The following is a 14,670-nucleotide window of genomic DNA, read 5'->3' as shown; positions in this document are numbered from 1 at the left end:
GGTAGCCACAGCCTTAATATTTTTGGTGAGGTTGTTCAAGAAGAGGAAAACACACAGCTAAACACCATTTTCTTAATCATTAGAGGCCAAATATTCTTTCTCTTTGCATTTAATCCAACATTCAGGAGTCTGGTTCAAAAGATAAGCTGAATTTCCTCATGGTTATCTCAACCAGGATGTTGACTTGGGGCAAAGTTGCAACAAAGAGATTTTGGGTTTTGTTTTTTTTTTAATACTGTGAGGATTTGGCTAATAACTAAGTTTACTGAGCAAAATGTGAGCATTGATTCTGCAGCCAAGCACTATTTAAATGCTTTACATGAATTAACACTTTAGTACTCAATATAAACCTGAAGACTGGCATTATGCCTACCACCTATATATTATTTTCCTAGACCTAGTAGACTGGCATTATGCCTACCACCTATATATTATTTTCCTAGACCTAGTAGACTGGCATTATGTCTATTTAATAAATGAAGAAACTGTTACATAACTTTCCTAAAGTTACAAAACTACCAAGTAGCAGATCTGAGATTCAAATCCAGACAGTGTGGCCTAAGAGTCTACATTCTTCACATTGTAACAGCTCTTGAGTTAACGAATTGAACACACACACATAAACATCCTTTCAGTATGAGCCAGATATTTGCTGGCTCTGTCTTTAAGAAGTTGTGGGGAACTAGAGTAAGGAAGGACAATTGGCAAATCTGAGACTGTTTTCCCCACCTGTAAAATTAGAGGATGGGACTCGGTAAGTTCCTGACAGCGTGGGAGAGGGGATGAGAGGGTAGAGGTGGTGGTGCGACGCTGAGGCGGCATGGATCCCTGGGTCAACACAACCAAGACTTTCTCAGAAAATGAATTGCTCTGCTAGAAGTAAAAGTATGAAAAATTTCTGGAACTGTAACAGAATTCTGGTTTTTCTGGGAGTCAATGAATTCCAAGTAGCCTGACATCAGGAAATTTCCTCCTGATGCAAGTGCATGCAAAGTATATGAAGGTACATGGGTGTATTTTTATAGGGGAGAAGAGTCTTTTATCAAATACTCAAAAGAGTACACGACTCCAAAAAAGATTAAAGACCTATAACATATTCAGCTTTGTTGTTTGGAGGAAACTGGCAATCCAAGTTTGTAAAGAGCAATATGAGAAAACCTGCATCTTATGATTAAAAGCCAAATGTTGTTAGACTATGATGAATAGGACATATTAAAAGTAGTAATAGCCTAATAAATTGGGTACCTACAATTGCTATTTAAAACTTGTTCTATTAAACACAGAGTTAAAGAAAAATATTTCAGTTGGAACTAGGCTGTATCTGATACAATGTTTTAAAATATTTTCAGAGTTACAGACTTACAATAAACCAAAGAAAAGCCCAATCACTGGTTATATATAAAGTATTTATTTTTATGCACATATTTACCTACAAAATTTACAGAAAATAAAACAAAGCAGAATATATAGAATACTCTCTTAAGACTTTTTAGGAACAGAGGATTTTATTGCTGCAGTTCAAAGAATAAAATTTTATACATGTGAAAGCTCAGATGAACATTTAAGTTAAATGGCAGCCTTATTAAAAAGTTTTTGACTTGTTATTGAATTTTCAACTTTATGTTAAATGAAATTTAAAAGATTGCTCATGAAATAATTTAACCTTTTCAAAATCTTTTAATAAACAGGTAAAAGGCACCTCTAGTACTTTAAAATATTTACAGCAATCCCAATAGTTTAATTTTAAGGGCTATTATAGTACACGTGGCCATTATGCATACACAGTATGTCAGTAACACTCTCTGAACAGTGAGAATTGCAGGCTGGTTTGTGGTACGGTGCCCATGTTTTCCTGTGATGGAGCGGGATGATCAATTACACCCGTGCAATACCAGTGTACCAGCACGTCCACCACAGCACGAAATCCAGTTATCTAAAACAATGACTGTCAAATTCCCAGACAACAAATAATTTATAACTAAACTTGCATATTCACAAGCATTTGGGGTGTTCTTAAAATTATTAAAAAAATATAAAGGATATTTAGCATTAAATGAAAACAAACAACTGAAAAACATAACGACAATAGTTGCTGGAGTTCAATATCTAGTTTAACAAAAAGTATTTCTCAAAACATCTATAATTTCTTACAACATAATGGAGATGAGTTTTCCTCATGAATCCAATGTTTGTTCCGCAGTATGATTAAAAGAAGTGTATGTCACTTATCTGTTCTTTTGAAAGAAAAAAGAAAAAGTGTAAGAATGAAAGGCACACATAATAGCCGGTCTTAAAGAGCTGTGGGATGGCAAGCAGATGTTCCTGAAATACTGGTGCAGGAGAACAAAGTCCATACAACATTTTCCTCTTTGTTTAACATTGGCATTGATTTGCTATTTACAGTAGTCTGCAAAAATACATTATAAAAACTGAATGAGGTTCTGTTTCTAAGTTTAACTTAGTAACATACATACATACATACTTCACCTGCAAAAATCTTTGCAGGATCTGAAGTACTAAAGTGACACTAATACTGAAACACAGGTAATCAAAGGTACCAAAGCACTGATAACATGAGTCATTATCATCAAGACAATCTGCGTAAATATTGCACACTTCTTGTCAGTTGTTGCTATGACCTTCACATATCCAACTGCAAAGGAATCCTTTATGGCTTTTTGCTGTATCACTTAATTGAAGAAAGGCTGTTTTAGGTCCCATAACAATGAGTGCAGATTGTCATTGAACATGAGGCCTAGGTTTCAAAATTAGTTTTCCTGTCTGTAAAAAATGAAAAAAAAATTTTTCAATACATAGTTCTATGAAAAATGCCACCACCTATATGTAAGCCTTAGAGGGCATTCACAAAGTATCAGGAATTTCTCTATACTTAGTCAAGATTAAACAATTAATACTTATGTTTTCACAGTTTCCTTTGTGTGGAGCTTTCTTCTGAATTCTTTATTACTTTAAAACATACACTCACTCTGTCACCCCAGCTGGAATGCAGTGGCATGATCATAGCTCACTGCAGCCTCCAATTCCCAGGCTCAAGTGATCCTCTCACCTCAGCCCCCTGAGCAGCTAGGCCTACAGGCATGCACCACGTCACCTGGCTAATTTTTCTTATTTTTTTGTAGAGATGGGGTCTCACTACGTTGCCAGACTGGTCTCAAACTCCTGGCCTCAAGTGATCCTCCTGCCTTGGCCTCCCAAAGTGCTGGCATTACAGGTGTGAGCCACTGTGCCCAGCCCACACATACATGTCTTTATTTGAGTTTCCTATCCACCGATTACCTAGAAATCAAGCCAATCAATCCACCAGATACAATAAAATTTCCTTTTTTTTTCACTCAGAAGGTCCACAGCAAAAATAAAATTTCAACTTATATAGATTTATGCTTCTTACTATATGAAGTTTACAACAATAAATAAAGCTATATATTTGAACAAAACATTACTTCTCTCCAACATAAAGTTTTAATTCTTCAAGTTAAAGAGTAAACTAATGGTTGGAGCAACAGACACTCACATACTGCAAGCATTCAGTATGGGGTATGGGCTGAGTTATATTTATTTAAAAAATAGTAAGTACATACCACATTATCCAAACAACTCCACTTTTAGGAATTTATCTGGAGGAAACCAGATGTGAGTGTAAGGATGTACACAGAAGTGTTATTAATGTATTCATTCCACATTTATTGAGTGCCTAACATGCACCAGGCCATGTGAAGTGCTAGGGATCCAATAACAAACTAAACAAAAACCTTTGTCTTTGTGGAGCTTAAGTTCTAGTGGGAACACAGATAAGATATTTACTGGGAAACAAACATTATGTCCAATAGGGGATTAAATTATGATGTACCATTAAATGGAACAATATGCAATTCAATAGAATGGAAGACCTGAATTTAAGTATGTAAAAAAAAAAATAAGATGTCAAAAAAATAAGATGAAAATAAAATTATATGGACAAATTTTTTTAAATTAAAAAAAAAAAGAATGTAAGATCTCAATTGAGATAATGTAGGTTAAAGGGATAAGGCCAGGCAGGACCTTGCACGTGGTTAATGTTCAGTAACCGGCAGCTCTTAAGTCCTAACGCCGGGTCAAAGAAGCAAGTTTGAAAAATCCATAACATCTTCCTTTCATAAAAGGTCAATGAAAACATACAACAAAATTCGAAACATAGCGATTAGCTTTGGACTGATTCCCAGGTGGTTTTAATTAATGTACTTTATTTATTTATTTATTTATTTATTTTTGACACAGAGTCTCACTTTGTTGCCCGGGCTAGAGTGAGTGCCATGGCGTCAGCCTAGCTCACAGCAACCTCAAACTCCTGGGCTTAAGCGATCCTCCTGCCTCAGCCTCCCGAGTAGCTGGGATTATAGGCATGCACCACCATGCCCGGCTAATTTTTTCTATATATATTTTTAGTTGTCCAGATAATATATTTCTATTTTTAGTAGAGACGGGGTCTCACTCAGGCTGGTCTCGAACTCCTGACCTCAAGTGATCCACCCATCTCGGCCTCCCAGAGGGCTAGGATTACAGGCGCCCGGCCTATTGTACTTTATTTTTTATCCTCAGGTCAAAAGTATTGGCAGGACTCTTGGTTACCTCCTGATTCTCATTTTCACTTAAATTTTGGCTGTTTAGTTTTTGGTAATTCCTTGATGTCTTGGGCAGGGGTACAGATGACACAAGAATAAACATGAGTTGATTGCTGATACTGGTCAATGTGTACATGGGAGTTCATTAAACTCCTCTATTATGTTTGAAAATTTTCGTAATTAAAATTTTAGAAAAAGGTACCAGCCTGAGTATATTGTTCGGTAATTTGTGCTTTTTTCTGTACCTAACACTTTATCTTGGAAATATCTTCCACAGATTTACTTACAGACTTACATAAAGGTTTACTTCCGGTTTTCTAAGACACAGCTACACCAAAGCCTATTTTACTACTCCCCTGCTGAGAAGTATAAAGACTGTCTCCATTTTTTTACTACTGCGAAGGATGTGCAATGAACCACCATATACTCGCCCTCTTGTGTGCATGTGTGATGGTTTCCCCGCCCCCAGCCAGGGTAGTGACACAGAAGTAGAACAGCTAGCTCACGGTGTGCACACATTTTACATTTTAAAAGAATGACGAAAAACTACTCTACAAAATGGCTGTACCAATTTATACTGCCAACACAATGTGTGTGGGTGCATCAGTGTCACCATAATACTACAGTTAGCAGAGTATTTGCCAGTCTGACAGGTAAAGCTAATGAAAACTCACTGTTTTACTTCACATTTCCCTGATTACAAATGAGGTGTCTAGTCTTCATGTATGTTTCTTGGCCATTTGTATTTCCCCTTCTGTGACATACTTTTCCCCATTTTTTAAATGGACTATTTGTCTTTTTCTTACTGACTTTTATTGTATTTTATTTTATTTTTTAAGAAATGGAGTCTTGCTCTGTTGCTCAGGCTGGAGTGCAGCAGCATGGTCATATCCCACTGCAGCCTTGAACTCCTGGGCTCCAGTGATCCTCCAGCCTTAGCATCCACACCTGGTTTCTTACTGATTTTTAACAGGTCTTTAACAAAAGTTTTAAATGTTGATGAAATCAAATGGATCCCACTTTTTCCATTATGGCATTTCTGTTTTTGCTTTTTTTTTTTTTTTTGAGACAAGGTCTCACTCTGTCATTCGGGCTAGAGGACAGTAGCATTATCATAGCTCACTGCAATAGCAAACTCCTGGCCTCAAGCAGTTCTCCTGCCTCAGCCTCCCAAAGTGTTGGGATTACAAGCCACCGCACCAGGTTGCATTTCTGTTTGTGTCTTAAGAAGGCTTTATCTTAGCTGGGCGCAGTGGCACATGCCTGTAGTCCCAATTACTTGGGAGGCTGAGGTGGGAGGAATTGCTGGAGGCCAGGAGTTCAAGTCTAGTCTGGGCAACATAGTGAATGCCATCTCTTTGTGAAAAAAAAAAAAAAAAAAAAAAAAAAGTGAGACCCTGTTTCTACAAAAAATTAAAATAAAAAAATTAAGTGGGCATGATGGTGTATGCCTATAATCCCAGCTACTGAGGAAGCTGAGGCAGAAGGACAACTTGAGCCCAGGAATTTGAATCCAGCATGGGCAACACAGTGAGACTCTATCTCAGAAAAAAAAAAAAAAAAAGTAGTAAGATGCATCACGATTTTATGTCATTGCCAACTCTGCCAATTTAATTGTTAGACTCCATTGATTACTAGATGTATCTCAATGGTCGAGATGTTAAAATGTAAAAAAAAGTGTCACAAATCAGTGGTATAAAGTATATTCCCACTATTAAGTCCACAGAGACAATTTATTGTTAATGTCTGTTTTTCTAAAGCCAATCACTTCAGTCCTTTGATGCAAGTCTATAATTTTCTAATAAAAAAAATACTTACATCATCACAAGACATATTGTACTCTGCTAATACCGTTCGACATCGAGCAGCTATACTGAATAAATGTGGTCAAAGGAAAATTTCTCATTTCAAGAGTAAGCTTCTAACAATCACCCACATCACCAAGAAGGTCTTTTAATCCAAGGAATAAAATTCAATCCATGGTAAAGGATACATTGATGGTGCAACTACTCTCTTGTGTATTCCAGCAAAGAACAAGCCTATTAGAGTTATACAGCTAATGGTGAAAAATGGATGATTCCATAATGATGTGAAGAAGGACACCTGTAAAACAAAATTTGAAATATAAAAATGTTAATAATCGTTGAACAATACTGATTCCTGCCTCCTCACTCATACATAAATATATGTAATATTTTTATCATCTAAACTATGAAGATTTGAAGACTTCCAATAATCCTAGTTCTCTGTATTGCAATGCTGTAAAAATAAAAACAATGTGTATGCTTTATATCTTCTATATAGCAAGACAGTCTAGCAACATTTTCTCCATCCATTTCAAATACTTGAACCATTACAAATTCATTCCTATAATCAAAAAACAACCCTACCAAAGATATTCACTGAACTCCATGTTGCTAAAAAGATGAGGTCTCTGATCTCAATGAAAACACAAGCCAAATGTGATCTAGTTACCTTTCCTGTTAAAAAGATTCCTTAAGAGAACTGAGCAAACTCTGCCATCCGTAACCTGGTTGCCGTCTAATTTTCCTCTCCTGCCACACTTCCACACATGTGCTACCTTGGTACCTCTCTCCCTCCCCTCTACCTGGCTAACTCCACATCCTTATAACATACAGCTCTAGTATCACCCTTTTTCCCTGCAGAAGCAAAAAACACGTTTGGTTTTGAAGCCACTGAGGTTTAGACGGCCACAGGACATTGAAGCAGGGAAAAACGATTAGTAGCTGCCCACAAAGAACTAGAATTAAAGAGAAAGAAAGGGCTAATTTCAGATCTGAGTGTAATTAGATGACAGTAGAAAACAGGACAATACACAATTCTGAGACTATGTAGGAGGACAAAGGCCCAGGATACGTGATTGGAATACTGAAGAATGGGCACTGAAGCCAGATGACTGGGGAACAGACAAGTAGACTGGAGAAAGAGAGAAGACAAGCATTTAGAGCACCTGGAAAAATGACTCAAGTGGATCAGCAATCAGATGGGAGCAACAGAATCAAGCTAAGGACATCCCCACTTCACTCCCACACCAAGAGATGCACATGTACATGTGTCAAGACAGAGAACTAAACATGCGTACACATTTCAAGACAGAGAAAAGCACCAGGGAGATGGTCCAACATAGTAGTGGTTAAATAAGTTTGTCAGGTGAAGAAATGAGAGGCTGAAAACATCAGGAGGGAAGAAGTTCCCAGAAAAATATCCTGAAGAAAGGTTAATATTCCAGAAGAATTTAATTCTCACAAGCCAGCTCTGTTTTATGTGGCCTGCACAATGTTAGCACATAAGGAGCTTTATGTCTTAATTTTAATTAGGTTAGTCAGTATCAGCCTTCTCTCCTCCATGGCAATAAACCACCGCATCCCAACGCAGTTCTCCCCCTCAGATGGAGCATTCATGCACTTTCCAGTTTGCCATATTCTTTCTCTCCCTAGTTTCTTCCAGCTAGCCACTGGCGGCTGAGTTGGCAACTCCTGCTACAGACACAATTGCTGGTTAAAACTTTTGTCAGGTTTGGGGTTATTAAACACTGAAATATAAAGAGCCAACCCTTAGGCTAATAGTCATATTCTCACCTAATTTAGAAAATTATATTAACTACATAGTTTTGGGCCTATTTCGAATTACATTTAATTCTGTGTTTTATTAAGATCTCAACTAGCTGAAATCAGCTTATATTTTTCCCAATTAGAAGTCAGACTCATTTCCCAAGACAGATCTTTTTCAATCTTCTTGCCAGCCTCCTTCCAATCTTCCCCTAAAGATGAGTACCAAGTGGAGCCTTAAGATCAGATTTTTATAACTGAACACACAGGAGAGTTTCCTGTCTGCCATCAAAATCCTCTATTAACATAAAATTCCATCACCAACCTCCCCTGCTTCCACCCTTTTATATCTCCACCTCAGTGGATCAAGTCAGGGAGATCACATGCTAAATAAACCTCTGGCTGTCTAAACCACCATTGAGAATGATGACAAAAGCCTTACTATTAGGTTTTCCTTCTGTATAACCTAAAAGGTAATAAATAAAGCTACTGGGAACAGTCTACTTAATTATAGCTTAAAAAGAAGGAAGGGATTCTTAAGACTTGTGGAAAGTACATCATTACTACCTAAATAAAACTGCAATGGGGGAAAAATCTTCACTGGAAAATTAAAGACTACTGCTTCTCTAACACAAAAGCCTGAGTTTGAAATCAAGGTACAAGTTAGTAGGAAGAGGTAGAAATTTGAAAAACATGCTATCAGCTTCCATCAAGAAATGTTTCAAGAAATAACATTATGAAATCTGTTACTGTATTTGGTATAGGAATATTCTTGCACAGTGCCCAAGGGGAGATCTCTGTTTCCTATATTGAACTTCAAGCAGGAAATTGAGATAAACGCTGAGAAAGAAAAGCTTTGCTAGCTTCCAGGAACTGATACATGACTTCTCCTCACAGACAATGAAAATCATAGAATTAACGGTGACTTCATTGATTAGATAACTTTGAGAGCAATTTTTTTTTTTTTTTTGGAGACAGAGTCTCCCTCTGTCACTCAGGCTGGCGTCCAGAGGCATCACCATAGCTTAGTGAAACCTCAAACTCCCGGGCTCAAGTGACCCTCCTGCCTCAACCTCCTAAGCAGCTGGGACTACAGGTGCTTGCCACTACACTCAGCTAATTTTTCTATTTTTTGTAGAGATGGGGTCTCACCCTTGCTCAGGCTGGTCTCAAACTCCTGACCTCAAGCAATGTTCATGCTTTGGCCTCCTAGAGTGACAGGATTACAGGCATGAGCCATTGTGCCCAGCCCTGGAGAGTAACTTCTAATTCAATTCTGGCAGTTGTGCTGGACCACACCGCCTATATATCAGTGACCTGGTTTCCTTCTTGGTTTTGACCTCCTAGTCTGTTTTTTATTTAGTCCTTACTTTTTATTACACTTATATTTTGCTATTTTATCATCTATGTTTCCTGTAAAGTCTCAAATACTTTATGGAATAGAAAAAGGTATTAAGAGAGATAACTCAGAAGGAAATGTTATTTTATGATTTTTGAAAGCTGGCACTGATGAGACTAAATGAACAAACAGAACAAAGAATGTTCACAATGAAGTAAGTAAAAATAAGCTATGTAAAAACTATACAAATTCAGAAATAATATAAATGTAGTAATATTTTTAGGTCTTTTCCCTTGTAAAGACACTTAATTCACAATAGTCAGATAAAGTTTTCCCTAAGCAAATTAATATAAGGCATATTTTTAATATAATGATTAATATCACTAGTAGTAAGAATAGGTAACATTTGAATAATACTTTATAAGTAACAAATTACAAAGGGATAACAAAGCAGTATCCCTTATTTCATTTAATCCACTAAAGATTTTAAAACAAAACTTCTACCTTTTGTGTCTCAGGATCTATTAACCAGTTCCAGGCACCAGTAGCTGTACAGACAGATACCACTATAAGAAGCACTGATAAAAGATAAACACAAAATTAGTAAGCAAATACACTTTTACTATTTGATACTACCACCACCAGTTCCTAATAAATGGCAGCCAAAAAATATAGCACTTTATTAAATGGAAAATGCACAGACAAGACTTGGGCATTAGGAGACCTGCCAGACGACCTTGAGAAATTCCCTTAAACACCGTCAACCTTAGTAATTGATGATACTGTCTCCCTTGTTATTAATACTTACTCAGAACTTATGAAGACTAATGAAATTAAAAGAACCCAGATGGTAAAACTTCAATATAAGATTCTATGTTATGTAACTTTTACTGTGTTTTGTGATTTTGCAGATTTTATAAATCCAAATTAAAAAAAAAAAAACTTCTCATTTTCTAAAGTCAACAAACCAAAAACAAAGACTCCTTTTTGAATGTACTAAGAAGTCCAACTAAAGGATTTCTGCCTTGTAGACAACTGCCTGCTGTTGAGTTAAACAAAGGTCAGTGTAGTAAGTATGGAGCATGCCAGTCAGTCTCAGATTGTCTTTAAGGGACTTAAAGGAAGGTAGGGTAGAAATTACTGCTAGTGGAATTTAGAAAAGGTTTCGTTCTCCCCACTAAGCCAGAACTATTTCAGAAATTCTAAATAAACCATAAGTAAAACTTAAGAATAAATAGTATTACTAAAAAATAATAAAGGGGCACCAAAACCTAGTTAACATTCTACAGATGATGACAGTTGCCTTTCAGTTAGTATGCATACTTTTTTCAAATGTAGAACATTTTCAAAGAGCAACAAAAATATGGTAAAACCTTAATTATCTAGAATTCCTGGTGATGTACTTTTAGAAAAGGTAAATCACAGAAAAAAAAAAACCTCATTTTAGGAATGTAATTAATCATGTCCTAAGCTCGGAACTGATCAAATTCAATTTCTTATAATTCTGTATTTCCAGAAATTTACCATTATTACACAGGTCCTTTTTTTTTTAAATGGAGCAAAAGCAAAAAGCTCCTAGAAAGGATCTCACATGTATGCTTTTATTTGATTGGTACATTAGCCAAACTGATGTCATTTATATGTAAGTGCTGAGACTACGAGTCAGAGAAAAAGTAAAGTGCATTCATAATGTTGCATTTTATAAGAGAACACAGCGTCATATACATTTTCTCAAGTAATAGTGAAACTAAGGTTTTAGGGATAATTCATAGGTAAGCCAAAAAACCTGAGAAAATCATTATCTGTAAATTCTGACCAATCAGAATTCTCACAGCATATGATTAAAACTTTGCAAATCGGGCCGGGCGCGGTGGCTCACGCCTGTAATCCTAGCACTCTGGGAGGTCGAGGTGGGTGGATTGCTCGAGGTCAGGAGTTCAAGACCAGCCTGAGCGAGACCCCGTCTCTACTAAAAATAGAAGTAAAAAATTATCTGGGTAACTAAAAATATATATAGAAAAAATTAGCCGGGCATGGTGGTGCATGCCTGTAGTCCCAGCTACTTGGGAGGCTGAGGCAGGAGGATCGCTTGAGCCCAGGAGTTTGAGGTTGCTGTGAGCTAGGCTGACGCCACGGCATTCTAGCCTGGGCAACAAAGTGAGACTCTGTCTCAAAAAAAAAAAAAAAAAAAAACTTTGCAAATCGGCTGGGCATGGTGGCTCATGCCTGTAATCCTAGCACTCTGGGAGGCCAAGGTGGGAGGACTGCTTGAGCTCAGGAGTTCGAGCCAGCTAAGCAAGAGCGAGACCCCGTCTCTACTAAAAATAGAAAAATTTGCCAGGAATTGTAGCAAGCACATGTGTAGTTCCAGCTACTCCAGAGGCTGAGGCAGGAGGATTGTTTGAGACCAGGAGTTTGAGGTTGCTGTGAGCTAGGCTGACACTATGGCACTCGGGGCAATAGAGTGAGACTCTGTCTCAAAAAACAAAAACAAAAAAACAAAAAACCTTTGCAAACTGATTTAATAAAAATTACACGAAAAATGTTGACACAGGTAAAGATCCCCAGCTGGGCACAGTGGCTCATGCCTGTAATCCTATCACTTTGGGAGGCCAAGGCAGGAGGATTGCTTGAGGCCAGGAGTTTGAGACCAGCCTGAGCAAGAGTGAGATCCCATCTCTATTAAAAATAGAAAAATTAGCTGGGCATGGTGGCACAAGCCTGTAGCCCCAGCTACTTGGGATGCTGAGGCAGGAGGACTGCTTGAGCCCGGGTGTTTGAGGTTGCTGTGAGCTATGATGATACCATTGCACTATAGCCCGGGCAACAGAATGAGACTCTATCTCACAAAAAACAAACCACCACCCCCCCAACTTCAACAGTACTCTTTTGTTCCTGCACACTGAGTTACACTTTGAAATAAAATATGTCCTCAATGTGTGCTACTGTACTTCCTTCTTGGTAGGAATTAAATTTCAATAATGAACATCCAAGAAATTAAGACTGGTCCCAATGCAGGTTAGCAAAGTGTTTTGTTTGATGATCTCATCACTTGTATGTTTGTCCAAATTTCTTATATATTTCCATGGGGCAGTAACCACAATTCATTCAAATCCTATTTTGAAGCACTCATGATATTTACGAATACACAGTGATAATGTGAACTTCTTTTTCTATATCAGGCTCCAAAGCAACACAATTATGCTTTGTTAAAATCAACTACAGGTAATTTCATAACCTTTGCAAGTATACATTAAGGAATATGATTTTTCTTAATAAAACTTTATTCAATAGTTTGTAGGCAAATTCCAAAACTGCTTAGCAGACTACTGAAATTTTTATACGTTATCAAAGTTGGAATATTTGTTTAATAAAAATTAAAGTCTATGTATTTTAATGGAAAAGTAAAAATTCAACTACAAGAAATAGATTGTTCTTTTAGAGAGATAAGTTATGATTTTATTTTCTTAAAAGTTTCTTTATAATGCATTGTTTACAATGTTAAATAAATGTAAAAATTGTCTAAACCCAAAGAAATCTTATGGTTTACTAAAAGTAAGCATTTGTTAATCTGAAATTTTATAAAAAAGCAAATCATTCCTACTTATGGAAAAAGTATCAACTACCCGTTTATTTTCCCTTAAAAAACATTCAGGAACTTACTTCTCCAACGTCCAGTGGCAGGTTGCAAACAATGAATATATTCAGTAAGTCTCCTCTCAAAAGCCTTGAGATCTAGATAAAAAGATTTCAATTTTCTGATTAGCCACTCTTAATTAGTTTGAGTCTATTAAGACAAAATTTAAGATACTCTAACTGCTCCAGGTCTTACACACCAACTTACATGTATCACTGCACTGTTTACTTCGTTTACTATGACAGCTTTAAGCACTTGACAAAAAATTAGGTTTCTTTAATTCCAATTTCACATATAAGGAAACTGGCTGGTTCACTTTTAGAAGCTTCGTAAAATGGTACGTGGAAAATCAGCAGCAACCTCAGCCGGCGCCAAAAGCTAGAATTTTAGGGGTTGCAAATAAAAGGATCAAAATCAGGTCGAGTTTTAATTCTGCTGGAACCAAAAACGTTCTGTTAGAACAACGTTATTACCTACTACCAAAGTCTTCGAGGTCTATTTGCCTTCAGTTACCGGACCTTAGTGTCTGGCTCTTATATTTAATTAATGGCTCCGCTGTCTGGTCTTACTAGACTTCTTGACGCTGATAACGGGTGGGTGTGGAAAGACACTCCCCCTTTCTCCCTCCAAATGGGTTACAGGTGATCTTCGTGGCACTATCGAAGCGCCGACACCTAGTTCTAAAAAATAGGGGCGTCCAAGATGCTCCCTCTGAATGAGAGGTGGGGTATCCTTTCCACAGTGGTGTGTTTTAAACTTTGAGAGACCAAGAAGCACGTTCTAACCCCGACAGTTACCGGAACCCACAGCAGGAATCGGGGAGACAACTTGTCGGGTTGTCAGAATAAAACGAAGATAAAATGAATAACCACATTATACAGTGCACGACGTGCAAGTGTTTGCCAATAAGCAGAAAATACAAGGGAAACCCGGAGAAGAGCTCCACGGTTGAAGCAGGGGTCGGGGCAATGGAGCGAGCTGACGCCGCGCCCTCGGCGTCGGGCCAGGTCCGGCCGCCCCCCGGCAGGTCCCCGCGCCCCCCGCTCCGGGCCCGTCTCTCCATCCTGCGCGGCCTCCTCTCCCCGGGCGGGGTCTCCTCGACTGCGGCCCCTCCGGAGCCCCGCCAGCTTCCGAGAGGAGACCTGGGACGGGCCCCGGGGGCCCCCCCTACCTTCCGCCTGCTCCAGCGAGTTCATGTCGGGCGGCAGTTCGGGTCACTGCCGCTGGCCCGTCCGCATCGCAGCTTCCGCGGCCCCCGCCCGGCCCGCAGCGCCAACTCCCACCTCTAACCGCTCCCCTCGGCCCCTCCCCGTCGCACCGCCCCTTGCATACATCCGCTACGCTCATTGGGCATTTTTGCCAGACCTCCCAACCAAGGCGGTTTTCTATTGGCCAACTCCCGTACCGGCCGCGGGGCCTAGCGTTAGACGGTCAGCCGGAGGGACCAAGAACTGCCGGCGGCCGGGCTGGCGTAACGCTGGCGCCGCCTCCTGCCCCGGGGAGGAA

At 38.6% G+C, this 14,670-nt stretch overlaps 1 protein-coding gene across 2 annotated transcripts; it reads right to left on the bottom strand.

Moving 5' to 3' along the window:
- Nucleotides 1-1,385: 1,385 nt before the first annotated feature.
- CNEP1R1 (CTD nuclear envelope phosphatase 1 regulatory subunit 1) lies at nucleotides 1,386-14,470 on the bottom strand. 2 transcript variants are annotated; one of them, XM_045533145.1, is made up of 6 exons: nucleotides 14,336-14,470; nucleotides 13,191-13,262; nucleotides 10,032-10,105; nucleotides 6,613-6,722; nucleotides 6,438-6,492; nucleotides 1,386-2,781 (listed from the first exon to the last, which is right to left on the bottom strand). In XM_045533145.1, exons 1-6 carry the CDS (start codon nucleotides 14,358-14,360, stop codon nucleotides 2,740-2,742), a joined length of 378 nt encoding a protein of 125 aa, XP_045389101.1. In that variant the 5' UTR covers nucleotides 14,361-14,470; the 3' UTR covers nucleotides 1,386-2,739. The 2 variants fall into 2 exon arrangements, with proteins under 2 accessions (XP_045389101.1, XP_045389102.1); XM_045533146.1 differs by having other exon boundaries at nucleotides 1,386-2,234; nucleotides 14,336-14,448.
- Nucleotides 14,471-14,670: the final 200 nt, after the last annotated feature.

Source organism: Lemur catta, chromosome 20 (genome assembly GCF_020740605.2).
Source record: "Lemur catta isolate mLemCat1 chromosome 20, mLemCat1.pri, whole genome shotgun sequence".
NCBI lineage: Eukaryota > Metazoa > Chordata > Mammalia > Primates > Lemuridae > Lemur > Lemur catta.
This window is presented reverse-complemented; position numbering and strand designations above follow the sequence as displayed.

What these genes read in the sequence shown, in the direction of transcription:
- CNEP1R1 (XM_045533145.1), bottom strand. Translation starts at nt 14,360, where the DNA reads ATGAACTCGCTGGAGCAGGCGGAAG. An exon ending in TGCCACTGGACGTTGGAGAA is followed by an intron (nt 10,106 to 13,190) that starts GTAAGTTCCTGA and finishes ATCTTTTATCAG; the next exon opens with TGCTTCTTATAGTGGTATCT. An exon ending in AGAGTAGTTGCACCATCAAT is followed by an intron (nt 6,493 to 6,612) that starts GTATCCTTTACC and finishes ACATTTATTCAG; the next exon opens with TATAGCTGCTCGATGTCGAA.